Source organism: Somniosus microcephalus, chromosome 16 (genome assembly GCF_052327205.1).
Source record: "Somniosus microcephalus isolate GS21.2 chromosome 16, FLI_Smic_1.0, whole genome shotgun sequence".
NCBI classification, from domain to species: Eukaryota; Metazoa; Chordata; class Chondrichthyes; order Squaliformes; family Somniosidae; genus Somniosus; species Somniosus microcephalus.
This window is the reverse complement of record NC_141002.1, coordinates 47,060,752-47,078,822: the sequence shown is the minus strand read 5'-3', so window position 1 is coordinate 47,078,822 and position 18,071 is coordinate 47,060,752. Positions and strand designations below refer to the sequence as shown.

Genomic DNA, 18,071 nt, shown 5'->3' with positions numbered 1-18,071 from the left:
CAAGCGACAACTGGAAAAAGCCACGCTTCGTTCCATCGATGAAAATCTTCCTTTCGTGGTCGAGTGCAATGCATCGGAGGTGGCGATCTCTGCTACCTTGAATCAAGGTGGTCGACCTGTGGCATTTCTGTCCAGAACTTTGCAGGGTAGCGAGCGCCATTATCCTCCTGTCGAGAAGGAGGCTACGGCTATCATCGAAGCAGTACGTAAATGGAGTCATTTTCTCGCTCATCGCCATTTCACGCTTATAACCGATCAGCGCTCCATGGCCTTTATGCTGGATAACCGGAAACGCACCAAGATCAAGAATAACAAAATACAGCTCGGGAGGATGGAATTGGCCGCCTTTGGCTACACCATTCATGATCGACCCGGCAAAGAGAATGTGGTCCCAGATAACCTCACGTGTGCATTCTGCTCTTCTATGTCAACTTCGACTCTTGCGGATCTTCATACTGATTTATGCCATCCTGGCGTTACCCGTATGTTGCACTTTGAGCGATCTAAAAATCTCCCATTTTCTACGGAAGATGTGAAAAGAACATGCTCCACCTGTAGAATTTGTGCGGAATTAAAACCGCAATTCTTCCGTCCGTCGGATGGCTCGCTCATACACGCTATGCAGCGACTCAGCATTGACTTTAAAGGGCCACTGCCTTCCTCAACGCGAAACACCTACTTGCTTACTATGGTGGACGAATATTCACGCTTTTACTTTGCTTTCCCCTGTCCCAATACGCTTACTTCCACAGTGATCAAATGCCTCGATCAAGTCTTTTCCCTTTGCGGTACGGCTGTGGAAAAGGAAGCTATGCAAGAAAACTGAAATAAAGTGAAGGAATCACCATGTGTAAGAGATAATGGATAAATAATGCAGAGGTCAGAAATGTTCTAAACGGAGGACTCATAGGTAACCTCGTCAGACATGAGTGAGGTCACTACATACGCCAGTTAAATGAAGTAAGACGTAAACTAATCAAGGAGATGAGACAGGATGTGGAATAAGGTAAACTAATCATCAGGATGCAGGAACAGTAACAAATGTGTGACCAAAGAGACGGGACAGATTATAGGATAGTATAAGCCGGGAGGAAAAACCCCAGATAGGAAGCGAGGACCTAGGAGCAACACAACAGCAGGGACCTGGGTACAGAAACTCTACGTAGAGGTTTGGACAGAGATTGATCACCTTGGACCAAATCAGGGTAATATCAATATAAGTTGTGAGTCTTATATTTTGGAATTGTACTTTAAATAATGAACGGTGTTTGTTAAGTGTTGTGTATGTCCCTTTAAGGGAATAACTGGTCTCAGACTGCAGTACCGGCAGTGACCATCCCTGTATAAAAGGCCCTGGCAGGCTTCTGTAGTTTCAGTTTCTAGATTGTCTCCATTCAGTAAAGACTTGTTAAACCAACTCCTGCATTCCGTGTCTCCATTAACACACGGATTTAATACTGGCGACGAGTAAGAAACGAACTTACCTGCAACTCGGCAGCACCTCAGACGACGTTACTGAAGGTCGAAGCCAGAAAAGAAAAAAAAAATAATCCAAAGAAACTCGAGAAACTTGCGTCGACCGTGGGCAACCACCCTCCAAATCATCGGATTGAAAACTTGCAGGGGAGACTGTCAAGAGCCAGGCTTGGTTCCCCAGTCTGTGGTTTCCCAGCTAATTGGGCTGGTGGCAGGTAGTGCACTGATCCTTCCTGGGCTGCGGCGGGCTAGAGCTCGATCGGGTGGCTCTGCAACGGGGCCGGGCAGCGAGTCAGGAAGCAAAGAGAGAGAGAGAGAGGGTGGAGCACACAGGGCGCGGTTGGTGCTTCGCAGCCGGGCAGCGTTCGGACCTAAGAAGAGGGAGGGAAGTGTCCCAGAGGGTCCGCTCCACGACGGGAATGGTTAAAAATAAAAATACCGCGGAGAGCGGCGTTGACAGCAGCGGCAGCGGCGGGAAAGCGCGGGAGGCGCCATCTTAACTCGGCAGGGAAGAAGGAAAAGCGCGGGAGGCGCCATTTTGATCCATCGGGGACGAAGGAAAAGCGCGGGAGACGCCATCTTAGATTTTCAAGATGCCAAAGACTGGCGATATCACTGCCTTCGATAATGCAATAGAAGACTGGACCATGTATGTGGAAAGAGTCGAGGTATATTGCGAGGCAAACGAAATAGCCGAGGGGAAAAAGGCATCGGTATTGCTAAATTTAATGGGTACAAGAACGTACGGCCTATTGCGGGACCCGATTACTCCAGCCAAACCGAAGGCGAAGAGTTTTAACGAAATTGTTGCTATCCTACAGGAACACCTAAATCCTACACCGCTGCTGATAGCAGAAAGATTTAAATTCCACAGGAGAACTCAGCATAAAGATGAGAGCAATGCTGAGTACCTTACGGAACTACGCAAGCTATCAAAGCACTGCCAGTTCAGGGCAGGACTGGCAGATACCTTACAGGACAAATTTGTCTGTGGACTCCTGAGTGAAGGAACCCAGAAGAGGTTACTCTCAGAGAAAGAGCTGACGCTAGATAAGGCTTTCAGCGTGGCAGTATCGTACGAAGCAGCAGCAAGGGGAGCTGCAGAAATACAACAAAAGCCACAGGAATACGGCACCCACAAAATGACACGGGGATTTGCAAAATGTTATCACTGCGGCAGAACAAACCATGACCAGAAGGACTGCTGGTCCAAGGACAAAATATGCAGGCAATGCGGAAAGATGGGACACATTGCACGAGTTTGCAGGTCTGAGAAGAAGACCAACGACAATAAAAAGGCTACTAAGGAACCGTACAGGAAAGTACAAAAGATGACGGACAGTAGTTCCGAAGACCAGATGAGCGATAGTGAATCCGGGAACAAGAGACTAAGCTGTCTCAAACTTCACAACGTAATCGCAAAAGAGGATCACCGAACCATTTGGGTCACCCTCACGATAGCAGGGTCTCAAGTCAAAATGGAATTGGATACAGGATCAGCTCTAACCGTCATGAATCGACGAGACTACGAGCGGCTATTCTCACACATACCCTTGAGAGACATCCATTGTCTTGAGGACGTATACGGGGCATAAAGTATACCCCAGAGGAAAAATAAGGGTGCCTGTCGAATACAACGGCAAGAAAATACGGAAATTGTATCTCTACATTCTGCAAGATGGTGGACCACCGTTATTGGGACGTGAATGGATCAGAAAGATAAGTTTAAACTGGCACTCCATTCAGGCACTGATGGTGGCTGGTAAAAAGGATGATGACGTCACTCCTGGACGATTGTCAACAATCTTAGCTGACGCCAAAGAGGTATTTCAACAAGAACTGGGCACTCTTAAAGGCGTAACCGCCTCGATAAAAATAGAGGAGAATGCAATTCCCAAGTTTTTCAAAGCAAGACCGGTACCATATGCAATTCGCCCAGCCGTCGAGGCAGAGCTGGAGAATCTGGAGAATGCAGGCATGTTATCTAAGGTAGACTGGAGCGAGTGGGCGACACCCATCATTCCTGTCATGAAGAAAACGTTAAACAATAAGTCTGAGGAGCCAAGGAAGGTTCGCATCTGTGGGGACTTCAAGGTGACAGTGAACCCAGTCCTTCACACAGTACAATATCCTCTTCCGAGGATAGAAGATATCTTCGCCTCACTATCCGGAGGGAAGCGTTTTACAAAAATTGACCTAGCGCAAGCATATTTGCAGATGGAGGTTGAAGAATCCTCCAGGAAGTATCTCACGATAAACACTCACAAAGGTCTTTACCAGTATAATCGACTGGTATTCGGAGTAGCATCAGCTCCGACGATATGGCAAAGAGCGATGGAACAAGTCCTGCAAGGGATTCCGGGGACTCAGTGTTACTTGGACGACATCCTAGTGACAGGTGAAGATGACAGTGAACACCTTGCCAACCTAGAGCAGGTGCTCACTAGACTACGTGAACATGGGCTACGAGCCAATTGCCCCAAGTGCGAGTTTTTTAAGAAACAGATATCGTATTGTGGCCACGTGATTGATGAAGAGGGGTTGCATAAGTCCCCTGACAAAATTGAAGCGGTAGTTAAGGCTCCAGCGCCTGAAATTGTGTCACAACTGAGGTCATTCCTCGGATTGGTGAATTACTACCATAAGTTTTTGCCGAATTTGTCCACAATTCTGCATCCACTGAACGCCCTACTACGAACGGGAGCAGCATGGAAATGGAGCAATGAATGTAAGCGGGCCTTTCAGAAGAGTAAGGACCTAATCACTTCAAGAGAAGTATTGGCTCACTACAACCCATCACTACCGATAAGACTGGCGTGTGAAGCGTCTCCCTACGGCATTGGGGCGGTACCGTCACATAAATTCCTTGATGGTTCTGAGAGGCCGATAGCTTTTGCGTCATGCTCGTTAACTTCAGCTGAGCGTAACTACGCCCAGATTGACAGAGAGGCCCTCAGCCTGGTGTGGGGGGTGAAGAAGTTCAATCACTACCTGCACGGTCAGAAATTTACTCTACTAACTGATCATCAACCTCTCGTCTCCATTTTCAACCCTCAGAAGGGCGTACCGATAATGACGGCACAACGGCTACAGAGGTGGTCCCTTTTCCTAGGGGCACACCAATATGACATCGAGTACAAAGGAACTAAACAGCATGGGAATGCTGATGGATTGTCGCGCCTACTGTTGCCGACGGTGGAAGAAGAACTGGCAGTGGATCCAGTGGAGTTATTCCACTCGACTATTGTTGAATGTCTCCCTGTGACGAACGCAAACATAGAAAAGGAAACACGAAATGACCCGACACTCTCCTGGGTCTATGATTTAACGGTGAAGGGATGGCCAGCACATGGCGAACCACTGCTGCCAGCATTCTCGCAGAGAAGAGAACAGCTGTCAGTGTGCAGAGGAACCTTGATGTGTGGATCCAGAGTAGTAATTCCACCCAAATTGAAGGATAGAGTGCTCAATGAGCTTCATGAGGGTCATCTGGGAGGGGTAAAAATGAAGAACTTAGCCAGAGCGTTTGTGTGGTGGCCAGGAATCGATAGAGAAATCGAAGAGATGACCAAGAGCTGTACAGGATGCCAGAAGGTCCAAAACGCCCCACCACAAGCCCCTCTACATCCATGGGAGTGGCCCTCATCTCCATGGCAAAAGGGTGCACATTGATTTTGCTGGTCCCTTTATGGACTCGATGTTTTTAATTGCGGTGGATGCACATTCAAAGTGGCCAGAGGTAATAAAAATGTCCTCAACCACCACAGAAAAAACTATCACAGTCTTACGAACCATATTCGCCAGGAATGGGCTGCCTGAACAGATTTGCCCTGACAATGGACCACAGTTTGTGTGTGAAGAGTTCCGGAGGTTCTTAAAGAACAATGGTGTTAAGCATTACACATCTGCCCCATATCATCCAGCCACTGATGGATTGGCCGAGAGGTTTGTTCAAACATTCAAGAAGGCTATCAAGACAATGTGTAATGAAGATATACCCCTACAACACAAGGCGGATAACTTCTTGTTTGCCTACCGGAATGCGACACATGCGGTTACCAACCAAACTCCAGCCATGATGTTCTTCAATCGAAGACTACGATGCCGCTTGGATTTGGTTAAACCAAACGTCAGAAGAGATGTGGAGAACAGGCAGTTTCAGAATATGAATGAAAGGCCGACCAGGAGTTTTAAGATAGGTCAACCAGTTTTGGCCCGGGACTACCGCACAGAGAAATGGAAGCCAGGAACGATCTGTACACGGCAAGGACCTCTAATGTATACCGTGGACGTTGGAGAAAGCATTGTAAGACGCCATGCTGACCAGATTCTAGAGTCACTGGAAAACCTCAACTCCACACTACGATCTGATACACCCGGCGATGAAACCGAAGTACCAATTGCATCTACCGCAGAATCGGTGATATTGGAAGCAGACGAACCAAACAACGACATTGATCCCGACTCAACCTTGCCAGAAGAACCTGATATCCCAAAGAGGCGTTATCCAGACAGAATCAGGAAGCCTCCTCAAAGACTGAACTTATAATTGCTTAACTTCAACTAATGTATCTAGCAACCGTAATTGTAATTAGTTATTATTTAGTTGTTAAATGAATGTTATGTACTGTTTATCTAAAAGGGGAGGAATTGTTGTGTATGTCCCTTTAAGGGAATAACTGGTCTCAGACTGCAGTACCGGCAGTGACCATCCCTGTATAAAAGGCCCTGGCAGGCTTCTGTAGTTTCAGTTTCCAGATTGTCTCCATTCAGTAAAGACTTGTTAAATCAACTCCTGCATTCCGTGTCTCCATTAACACACGGATTTAATATTAAGCATTTATTAAAGATAAATCTTTGTACACGAAATCTGTTGCCTGTGTGTTTGTTCAGACCAAAACTTATATTTGAAACCTAAAAAGGAAAATTGCGAACCTATTTGTTCGATCTTTCGAACATCTAACGAAATCTGAGCAACACGGCCAATTTTATCTACTCTGATCGGGGTCCCTCCTTCATGTCAAGCGAACTCAAAAGTTATCTTTCCCAACGGGGAATCGCCACAAGTAAAACGACACCGTATCATCCCATCGGTAACGGACAGGTTGAGAGATACAACGCTATCATTTGGAACGCTGTTCGTCTTGTACTGAGGTCACGCAACCTACCAGACCAGCAGTGGGAAACTATGCTCCCTGACGCATTACATTCCATCAGGTCTCTGCTTTCTACGTCCACCAATGTCACTCCTCACGAGCAATTCTTCAGGTTCCAGCGTCGCTCCACTCATGGGACGTCCCTACCATCATGGTTGGCAGCTCCCGGCCCTGTGCTGCTCCGAAGATTCATCCGATCTTCCAAAAATGATCCCCACATCGACGAGGAGGAACTAACTGACATTAATCCCACTTACACACACGTGTGGTACCCTGATGGCCGGGAGTCCATCGTTTCACTCCGGCTCCCTGTCCAACCAGTCCCATGGACCCAACTGGTAGAGGAACCTATGGTAATGATGCAGACGCTCTGCGCTCCTTTGAGGATGATGCCCTACCTGGGACATCAAGGGATCTGCCGGCTACTCCACCAGATCAACTCGGGGAGCCGAGCACTTCCCATGGGATGGCCACCCGAAGCCAGGAAGCCGGTCAATCCCCGGCTGCCGGTCAATCCCCGGCTACCAACCAAGAGGTCGCCAGCTCTGCGCCTGTGGGGACCCGCACCCGGAGTCACGATCTCCCCAGTCTTCCGCAGGTCGATCAAGGCGACACGGGCCCCGTCGATCTACCAGTATGGACCAAGTGACCCAGGGACCAAAACACGGTCCGAGGAGATGTGCCTTCCAGCCACAAGCGAAGATCTAAAAGACTGCGCCTATTCGTGGTCCGCCTAATCCACTAGAAGGAAGTCGTCGGACTTCCAAAACTTTCAGGCGGGAAGGATGTCATGAATCTTATCATGACTCATTAAGTAACACTGGGCGGCCAGCTGGTGGTGCCGTCCAAGGAGTATAAATACTTGGGCGTGGGCCCAGCTTGCTCAGGATGTTTCTGTAAGCAGGAACTAGTGATGTAACTAGAAATCTCATGGTTTTGAAACAGTTGATTAAAGCCTTGTTTTATACTCAAACCAAGCACTCAGTAGTATTTTTACATCACTGTCCAAGACTAATTTCTACCCCAACTTCTCTGCTTTACAATTCTATTCCTCTAAAAATGAACCCAGTGATTTGTTTGCATTTTTTATGGTCTTGTTAACTTGCATTGCTACTTTTAATGATTTGTGAATGTATACTCCTAGATCCATTTGCTTTTCAACCCCATTCAGATTCTTATTTTCCAAGGAGTAAGTGGCCTCCTTATTCCTCCTACCAAACTGTCGGATCTCACACTTATCTACACTGAAATTAATTTGCCATTTACACACCCAATTTGTCTGTGCTGATGTTTGCTAGAACAGTTCGCAAGTAATCCCACTGCCTGTCCTCCCCCCACCAGTACAGTAGGTCAGTTAATGGCAAACCCAATTTAATGGGGGGAGTGGGTTTAGTTTGTGGACAATTTACTGTTGGTCACTCAGTAGTAATCTCACTTTTATGTTTTGGGGGCAGAGGATCATCACTATTCATCATCCAGATCAGATACTTGAATTGCCTCCAACCTGTGTTTCTGCTAATCTAGGAGTGCTCAATATTGCAGAAACCATTACCTATCACTGATGCCCATTTCCTTGAAAAACACATTTACCTGAAATAATTAAACAGTAGTAATGAAATATTATTTGTCAGTTTTTGCCACGCATCAGCAACTGACAAAGTACCTTCTTATTAATATATCTTCTGAAGTGTAATCACTCACACTGTTCAGTTCAGAAGGTATAAATGATACCAGCTCCTATTGTATCCATTAAACTTCTTATTTACCTGATTTTTGTCCAGCTCACAGTTTTTGTATTCTTGTTCTCCTTGTTCCTGAAATGTGACAATGACGAAACCTACGAAAATGTTCATCATGAAGAAGGCAATAACGATGATATAGATGATGAAGAATATGGATATCTCCACTCTGTAGTTGTAAATTGGGCCAGTATCCTCGGTATGAGAATCAATGGCTCGATAAAGCAACCTGCAAGCATAAGACAGGAGAAATGCATACATGATTTAACCTGCAACAATGTAACTTTTATTTTATTGTTTTATATTCATCATATTTCTTCTGACTTTCTCAGACTCCTAATAATAATAATAGCATCTGACAGCTTGTTTTGACCGAGAGGACAGAAATTGTAGAATGTAGATATCGTCACAAGGGCTTTAAACTTTTCCTACCTTCATCTTGGCACTCCATCAGAAACTTGAAGCCAGAACTTACTGAGAGATTTAGAATGATCAGACTGATGGATATTGTTCTGTAATTGAAAGATGAGTGTTCCGCCATTCACAATTCTAAGCTGGCACTGGGTCTATTCTATTGAATGGGCAACAGTTATAAATGTAAAATCCTGAGTTTCCTCAGGATTTTCAGAACAGGGTTTTCTACATAGATGAATGGCATGAAATGTGGAAGAAGGAAAATATATAATCTGTGCATTGTACCATGGAGTTGCACTGCACACGTTCGAGACAAGTTCTTGACCTCAATAGGGAGAAGCCAAACACTTCCCCACATGGAGGGAAGAAAGAAAATCAGGTGGTGAGCCATTACATAGTAGCCCGTTAAAGAGAGGCAGTGATAAAAGCCCCAGAACAGCGTACCTCTCAGCCTGAGTAGGGCATAAAATAAATAATTTAATAGAAAACCATTGTATTTGATATAATCATATAAATATTGACAAAATTACCTAGATTCACATTCTGTTAATTCTTCCCTGTCTAGCTTAAGAAACTATAGTATTCCAAATGCTCGTTTGGTGCTGGTTATCTACTGTGTTTTGCAAGTTAAAAAAAAAATCAATAGAATTCAAATTTTATACTGACTGATGATTTTTTAAATTTTTGAACAATAACACCCTTTACTGGACTAGAGAGTAATGCTGGGGCACAAAATCCACAGTCCATCTGGCACAGTCCTATCATAACTGCAGCAACAGTGCACCAAAAGGGCAACTTAGCACAGAATTTGGATACACCGGGTCCAGGTCTTATGTTGGTCATTCTATGAGGCCTTCTAAGGGGTGGCGCCTCTGTTGACCCCAAAAGGGATGGAAAAAGATGGGATTTCTGATATCCTTGGCCTCTTAGTAGCCAAGTAGATCATTGGGGGTTGGTTCAGCAGGAACCCCAAAGAAAAAGAATAAAAATTGGCATAAAATTGGCATAAAAATAAAACAAAAAAAGTGACTCAACCGTGGCTAACAAGGGAAATTAAGGATAGCATAAGATCCAAGGAGAGGACAAATAAATTGGCCAGAAAAAGCAACAATCCTGAGGATTGGGAGCAGTTTAGGATTCAACAAAGGAGGACAAAGGGATTAATTAAGAAAGGGAAAATAGAATATGAGAGTAAGCTTTCAGGGAACATAAAAACTGACTGTAAAAGCTTTTATAGATATGTGAAGAGAAAATGATTGGTGAAGTCAAGCGTAGGTCCCTTGCAGTCAGAATCAGGGGAATTTATAATGGGGAACAAAGAAATGGCAGACCAACTAAATACATATTTTGGTTCTGTCTTCATAAAGGAGGACACAAATAACCTTCCAGAGATGCCGGGGAACATAGGGTCTGATGAAAGGGTGGAACTGAAAGAAATCAGTATTTGTAGGGAAATGGTGTTAGGAAAATTTATGGGACTGAAGGCCGATAAATCCCCAGGGCCTGATAATCTACATCCCAGGGTACTTAAGGAAGTGGCCCTAGAAATAGTAGATGCATTGCTTGTCATCTTCCAGAACTCGATAGACTCTGGAACAGTACCCATGGATTGGAGGGTAGCTAATGTTACCCCACTATTCAAAAAAGGTGGTAGAGAAAAAGTGGGGAATTATAGACCGGTAAGCCTGACATCGGTAGTGGGGAAAATGCTAGAGTCCATTATAAAAGATGTAATAGCAGAGCACTTGGAAAGCAGTGACAGGATCGGACAAAGTCAACATGGATTTACAAAAGGTAAATCATGCTTGACTAATCTACTGGAATTTTTTGAGGATGTAACTGGTAAAATAGATAAGGGAGAACCAGTGGATGTGGTGTATTTGGACTTTCAGAAGGCTTTCGATAAGGACCCGCATAAGAGATTACCGTGCAAAATTAAGGCACATGGGATTGGGGGCAAGATATTGACTTGGATAGAGAACTGGTTGGCGGACAGAAAGCAAAGAGTTGGAATAAACGGGTCGTTTTCCAAGTGGCAAGCAGTGACTAGTGGGGTACCGCAAGGATCGGTCCTCGGACCCCAGCTGTTCACAATATATATTAACGATCTGGATGAGGGAATTGGATGTAATATCGCCAAATTTGCAGACGACACAAAGCTGGGTGGGAGGGTATGCTGTGAGGAGGATGTCATGAAACTCCAGTACGATTTGGACAGGCTAGGTGATTGGGCAGAAACATGGCAAATGCACTATAATGTGGATAAATGTGAAGTTATCCACTTTGGTGTCAAAAACAGGAAGGCAGATTATTATTTAAATGGCAATAGATTGGGAGAAGGGGAAGTGCAAAGAGACCTGGGTGTTCTTGTGCGCCAGTCGCTGAAGGTAAGCATACAGGTGCAGCAGGCGGTTAAGAAGGCAAATGGTATGTTGGCCTTCGTAGCAAGAGGGTTCAAGTACAGGAACAAGGATGTCTTGCTACAGTTGTACAGGGCCTTGGTGAGACCGCACCTTGAGTATTGTGTGCAGTTTTGGTTGCCTTATCTGAGGAAGGATGTTCTTGCCATGGAAGGAGTGCAGCGAAGATTCACCAGGCTGATACCTGGGATGGCAGGAATGACGTATGAGGAGAGATTGTGTCGATTGGGCTTATACTCACTGGAGTTTAGAAGATTGAGAGGGGATCTCATCGAAACCTATAAAATTCTGTCAGGCCTGGACAGACTAGATGCAGGAAGGATGTTTCTGATGGCCGGGGCGTCCAGAACCAGGGGTCATAGTCTAAGGATAAGGGGTAGGCCATTTAGGACTGAAATGAGGAGGAATTTCTTCACCCAGAGAGTGGTGAACCTGTGGAATTCTCTGCCACAGAGGGCGGTGGAGGCCAGGTCATTAATTATATTCAAGAAGGAGTTGGATATATTTCTTAAGGCTAAAGGGATCAAGGGATATGGGGAGAAGGCAGGGACAGGGTACTGAATTTGGATGATCAGCCATGATCTCATTGAATGGCGGAGCAGGCTTGAAGGGCCGAATGGCCTATTCCTGCTCCTACCTTCTATGTTTCTGTGTAAAACTTAAAATGGGTTACAAGTGGGCTGATGGGATCACTTTGAGTTTCTTTCAGGCAGATTCCTCGCATCCGTCAATGGAAAGTAAAATTGGGAGAATGTAAAACGGGCCCCTAATCTGATCTAGTCAGTTTTCCCCCATCCAGGTTAGGTTAAAATTAACTCCTTAGTCTCAAAATGTGTAGATTTTACTCCAACTGTATTACATAGACAGATTTTTCTCTGATTACGCTTCTGTCAAGCACCTTGGAACGTTTTACACATTAAAGGCTCTATGTAAATGCAAGTTGTTGTTGTTGAATGTGTATCATGCTCATCAGTGTGCTGGGCATGGTTTATTTTTGCCATTTATGCTTCATGATAAACTCCATTTCTTTATCAGATATTATAAAGATTAAATAAAAACTATTTGGGGTAAACAGTTGCTAGATTTGGAGTTTCACAATGCATGCTGACACTATTGTACTTACTGTGGCCATCCTTCAAAGGTTGAGACAGTGAAAAGAGCCATCATAGCAGAGGGGACATCGTCAAAGTTGAATTCACTATTCTCCCATTCTCGGTTACTTATCATAGGCTGATTTACATTCCCATCTTTGTACAAAATATATTGACCTCTGTTAATAGAAAACAAATATGGTTATAAATTTCCAAAACTTATATCTGACCTCCCCAGATACATTAATAGTTTTCATTCCTCCTCAACATTTAAAAATTTATTTTATCCACACTCTTCCTGCATCATGCACAAAGTAATCGGTTCTGAGCCCAGCTACTTGGAGGTACACAAGAGCACCCTTAGGTAACTCGCTTTATTAATTTCTTTTCTCTATTTGTGGAGAAGCAACTTTGTCTCCAGTTGTTGCTTCTTCCCTGAACAGCACAACTAAGATCAAGGTATTGACAGGTATTCCAATCTTTTGCAGGGAAAATGGCCTGTATAGAAATACAGGAAGGGAATAAAATAAACTTGTTTTTTAAAACATTTTTTTTAAAGCAATGCATAATTGAAAAGTGGTACTCGTAGAATATTCAATGAGGGAAAAAGAATATGGGAAAATAATTCAACTCCAGGGTCAGAGAACACATAACCTGTGTAACCTTCCCAATATCACTGAGAATTTCATAATAACCTTCCCACTGAGACCAGGGATGTCACACTCCACTGTAAATTCAACTATATACCTCCAGGTTGATTCTTTCATTTTCAGGATATGCTGTATCAGCTACTCAGCACCCACTTTATTTTTGGTACAACTAACTTCAGTCAAAAAATAAAACTACTGTAAATTTTAAAGTGTATTATTTAAAAAATACACATTTCCACTTTAAAAGAAAATCCAAAATTGGTGGTGCAGATTATATATGGACAACAAAATTTATCAAAATTACTAAGGATTTTCCTAAAATTCATGGCCCAAAATTGGGGGAAGGGGAAAAGCATGTTATTTGTGAAGATTAACGGAAATTCCTAGGTTTCCTTAGGTCTAATGATAACTAAATTAGTGGCACATACAGCAACACTTCTACATCACATTTCTGCTTTCAACAGCAAGGTCTAATAGTTTAAGCAACGCAGGGCACATTTATACTGCAAATGTAACATCAATGCGATGTGATTTTTAATTTGAAGCAACACCTAAAATCACTGAATATGGAGTCACGGTCAACCCTCACTCTGGAGCAAAACAAAAGGGAGATTCCCTGGAGAAGGGAGTCTCACATCACTTGGGTTTGACACCACATGGAGTGTAAATTCAGTGTGGTGTCACATCTGGTTCACCAAGTGCTCCTGGGGTCTTTTTGACCCCCAAGCATTTTGTAAATCTACCTGGTCTTAATTTAAATGTTTAGAGAGGAGGGAATCTTCCCCTATCACTTCTAAACATTAACATTTCTACCTGCTGGGAGAGAGTTCAATATTCAAATGTGCACAGAGCTCTCTCCTGGAAAGGATGGTTAAAGAGTCAGTTAGCCAGGAATTACGATCTGGCCAGTGGATGGAATGCTTCAAAAACACTACAACAGTACTGTCAATGCTGCTCCATTTTCAGCCAGTGGTGAGGTACATTGAAAATGGGACTTGACTGATAATGTTCATTGTTTCCCCATTCTCAAAGATGAAATACCTCTGTTTCATGTTCTGGCCCATTCTAGCATCTCATCTGAAAACACAAGAAACTCATCTTTACATAGCGGCATGTTCTAGTCAGAATTAACCCTCGTACTCATCACTGGCAAACATACATGTGGGGCTTTTTCAAAACTTTCCTCTCAACAAGCAATTTTATTTGCTGTGTATAAGTGTGTGTTCTGACCTGCCCAATCTTTCTCATTTCTTTACTTTTAAGTTGAATGCATTTTCAACTTGGTGAATCAGCACTATTTAAATGCCAGTAAACAGCAACAATCTGGTTTAGTTCACTTAAGATGTGTGATTTTAGGGTAAGGTTTATAGCTGAGTAATGGACAGTGATGTAATCCACTGACAGGCGACATTAAATTGTTCTATTTTCAGATACTTCCTCAGTCAGTATTAGCAATACATTTCAGTAAATTATTTAACAAACTTTGTGTAAATTGCAATGCACTGTTTTTAGTTTGTCTCTGCCTCCACCTTTGGCATGTTCCAATTAAAGCCTTTTTAGGAACATAGGAACAGGAGTAGGCCATTCAGCCCCTCAAGCCTGTTCCGCCATTCAATGAGATCATGGCTGATCTGTGACCTAACTCCAGATATCCGCTTTTGGCCCATATCCCTTAATACCTTTGGTTAACAAAAAGCTATCAATCTCCAGTTTAAAATTAACAATTGATCCAGCATCAATTGCTGTTTGTGGAAGAGAGTTTCAAACTTCTACCACCCTTTGTGTGTAGAAGTGTTTCCTAATTTCACTCCTGAAAGGTCTGGCTCTAATTTTTAGCCTATGCCCCCAAGTCCTAGAAACCCCAAACAGCGGAAGTAGTTTCTCTATTCACCCTATCTGGTTCCTTTAATATCCTGAAAACTTCGGTCAGATCACCCCATTACCATCTAAATTCTAGGGAATACAACCCTAATTTGTACAATCTCTCCTTGTAATTTAACCCTTGAAGTCCAGGTATAATTTTGGTAAACCTACGCTGCACTCCCTCCAAGGCCAATATATCCTTCCTATGGTGTGGTGCCCAGAACTGCTCTCAGTACTCCAGGTGTGGTCTGACCAGGGTTTTGTATAGCTGCAGCATAACTTCTACCCCCTTGTACTCTAGTCCTCTAGATATAAAGGCTAGCATTCCACTGGCCTTTCTGATTATTTTCTGTACCTGTTCAGGACATTTGAAAGATCTATGGACCTGAACCCCCAAGTCTCTTTGGACATCCACTGTTTTTAGCTGTTCACCATTCAGAAAGTACCCCGTTTAAAAAAAAAAATAGATTCCTTAGTATTTAATAGTTCTGCCAAAATTGCTAATCACAAGGCATTTACCAAAGTCTTTATTCCCCCCATTTTGCCCCCCATCCCCACCAGTAACGGTGCTTTTTTTCAATGCGTCAGACTTAATTTCTCAATCTGGGACATATAGTTGCATGCTGGGGTGAATTTTCTGATGTGGGTGCTAAAGGTCACGGAGCAGGACTGCTCCTTCTGGGCTCACAAAAATACTCCGACACAGGGCTGGTCCATTTGAGGCTTCTCGCGGGATCACCTCCACTCCCGCCCCCCCGATCCGACCTGCCAGTCGGCTCAGCATAGAAGCCGGATGATTTCTCACCCTCCCACAACCAGCAAACTGCAGCTGGGCACCCATTTTGCACCTGCAGCTGGGCACCCTGCATTTAAATGAGGCCGAGCCTGGTTTGAACCTCACACTGACACAAGCTGATGGGCGGAGCAGCCACCTCCTGACTTTGCACCTGTTTTTGAGCAGAAATTGAATTTCTCGTCCTAAGAGTTCAGTCATAATATGGAAGCAAAATATATTATACAGCCTCTAATGGTTGAGAGGACCTGGCAATTTTCTTGCAAATATGTAGCTTTTAAATAAGTAACTAAATAGTTGGTAGGACTATTTATGCTTTGAAGTATAGACAGATGCATTGGGTCTTCAATGAGAAAATAGTTATAGATAATATTGTTTACACTTTGTTCTTGTTATTCCAACAATTGACAACATTCTTAAATGGGGTGAGATATTACAAGTGATATTTTGCAATTGAAATGTTCCAAGTGGTTGGGGGAGGTTGAATCTCTTATTTATCTGAATTTAAGGAAATAATTAGAGATAGGCAATAAATTTTACATTTCTAAGAACAGTTCCTGAGTGACGCATTAACATTGTATTAATGTCATATTGCATTCAGTACAACTGTAATCAAACTTATACTAACAATGTTTACAGTGAGCCTTGATCTGAAATCTGGTGGCTAATTGCAGCACCCTGTCTGCAAATACATTAGATTGGCCTGGTTTATAATGCCTCATATAAAAAAATATTTTTCATGGCATTGTCCAAGCCTGATCCCTTTCATAACTTTCTTAATCATAAAATGTCAAAATTCCTCAGAGTGTGATGAAGTGGTTTTACTGAAGGCAAAGCATGAAGCAGTGCACCATATTTGTTTCAGTTTCAATTAATACATTTCATTATGCAAACCTCAGTATCCACACTGAAAGCAATCACTTCACAAACTGTAAAATCTATACACATAATTATTCTTTATCTACTTTATTCTGTACTCCTGCATATCTATTATAATTTGGCTAGATGCAATAAATTATTAAACAAAAAACATTTGGGCAGAATTTTGCCGGCACTCAGGGTGCGGGTTTGGAGGTGGGTCCACTATCAAAATCGAAATGATTGACAGCGGGCTGGGAGCCTGCTCCAAACCCGCCTCCATGTAAGTTTCCAAAGTGTCACGTATGCAGTTTCAGAACAGACCCAACACCAAGTGGAGGGGGAGGCATTTAAGATAGTTAAATGCTTGTTAAACGCTCGTTAACTACTATTTTGCTAGCCTATTTCTATTTTACCACTTTTTTAACGAGGTTCACGTCATTCGGAAATCATGTCAGGTAAGTAGGTCGGGTTCTCTAAGATTCTCCATTGTTGTGAATAGGTGATAGCTGTAAAAGTGGTATGAAAGCTACCATTTCACACCTGTTCACTTTCCAGTGTCAGAAGCTTGAGCCTTCAGGACTTGGAAGACACTTTTGAGCTTTATGCAGTTTGGAAGTGTTTGGAGTAAACTTTCTATCCACTGTCACCTCCTTGGAGCAAGCACTCTCACCATTGACAGATCGTTTCTGTCATCTCAACTTCAGCTGCCATCTATTCCAGCAACATTGGTGCCCTTGGAAAAAACCTCAACTTGGTCCTCAGAATCCCTCCACGATCAGCCCCAACACCAGCATCACCAGGCACACCAACAATAATACCAACTTTCTCCGCAATCACCTGATGCTGCACAGGACACCGGGCATCAGCACCCGACAACATTGCTGCCTGGGAGGCCAGCGATGGCATCACCATGGCCAGATTTACTTCACTTGACGCTGTACACCCTGGCTGCCACATGGTGTGCCAGGTTGACACCATCCCACACCAGCACCATAAAGCATCCCTACAATGTCCAAGCCATTCGTTTCACACTCATCACAATTGGGAGGGGGAGGGGGGTGGGGGTGGAAGCTATGTCTCAACATTCACTGGAACTCACTAAGACACAAAGGTGAGCACAGATCTGTCCAATAAGGTAAAGTGTTGAAAATATAGATTTCAATGTTTGACAACACATTAACAGAAAATTTACATGAACTATGCATGAAGCGCCCAAGAGCCTACCCTTATGTGTTAGTTGATATGATTGTACTAGGATGAGGGCGAGTGTGAGGGGTGGCTACTGAGATGGGGAAGTGATAATGTAGATAGAGAGGGATGGGTGGAGGTGCAAGGTAAGTTGGTGTGAGTAAGGATGTGCAGGAGTACTGTAAGGGAGGCAGAGTGATGGGGATGTGATGAGTGGCACAGCAGGATGAGGTTGGGTGTGGATTTGTAGCAACATTTCGTGATCTACTAAGATCATTGAAAGGTTTGCGCCACTGCACCCAGGTCCTCCCGACGACAACCCTGCTTGTGTCCTCCTGTGCAATGTGCAACCAGGCTGCGTTGGTGTCCTGGGGAGGTCTCTTCTGCCCTTGGAAAAGAGAACCTCCCTGCGTGCTGTGA

The 18,071-nt window shown here is 43.8% G+C and overlaps 1 protein-coding gene across 1 annotated transcript in view; it reads right to left on the bottom strand.

The window, feature by feature from the left end:
* The window catches only part of LOC147106123 (voltage-dependent L-type calcium channel subunit alpha-1C-like), a 531,473-nt gene that overhangs the window by 158,897 nt on the left and 354,505 nt on the right, over nt 1-18,071 (bottom strand). The window contains exons 23-24 of the mRNA XM_086008919.1: nt 12,329-12,475; nt 8,399-8,600 (exon numbers count right to left, since the gene is read on the bottom strand). Coding sequence (XP_085865045.1) covers nt 8,399-8,600; nt 12,329-12,475 — 349 coding nt within the window. The remainder of the gene's footprint in view (nt 1-8,398; nt 8,601-12,328; nt 12,476-18,071) is intronic.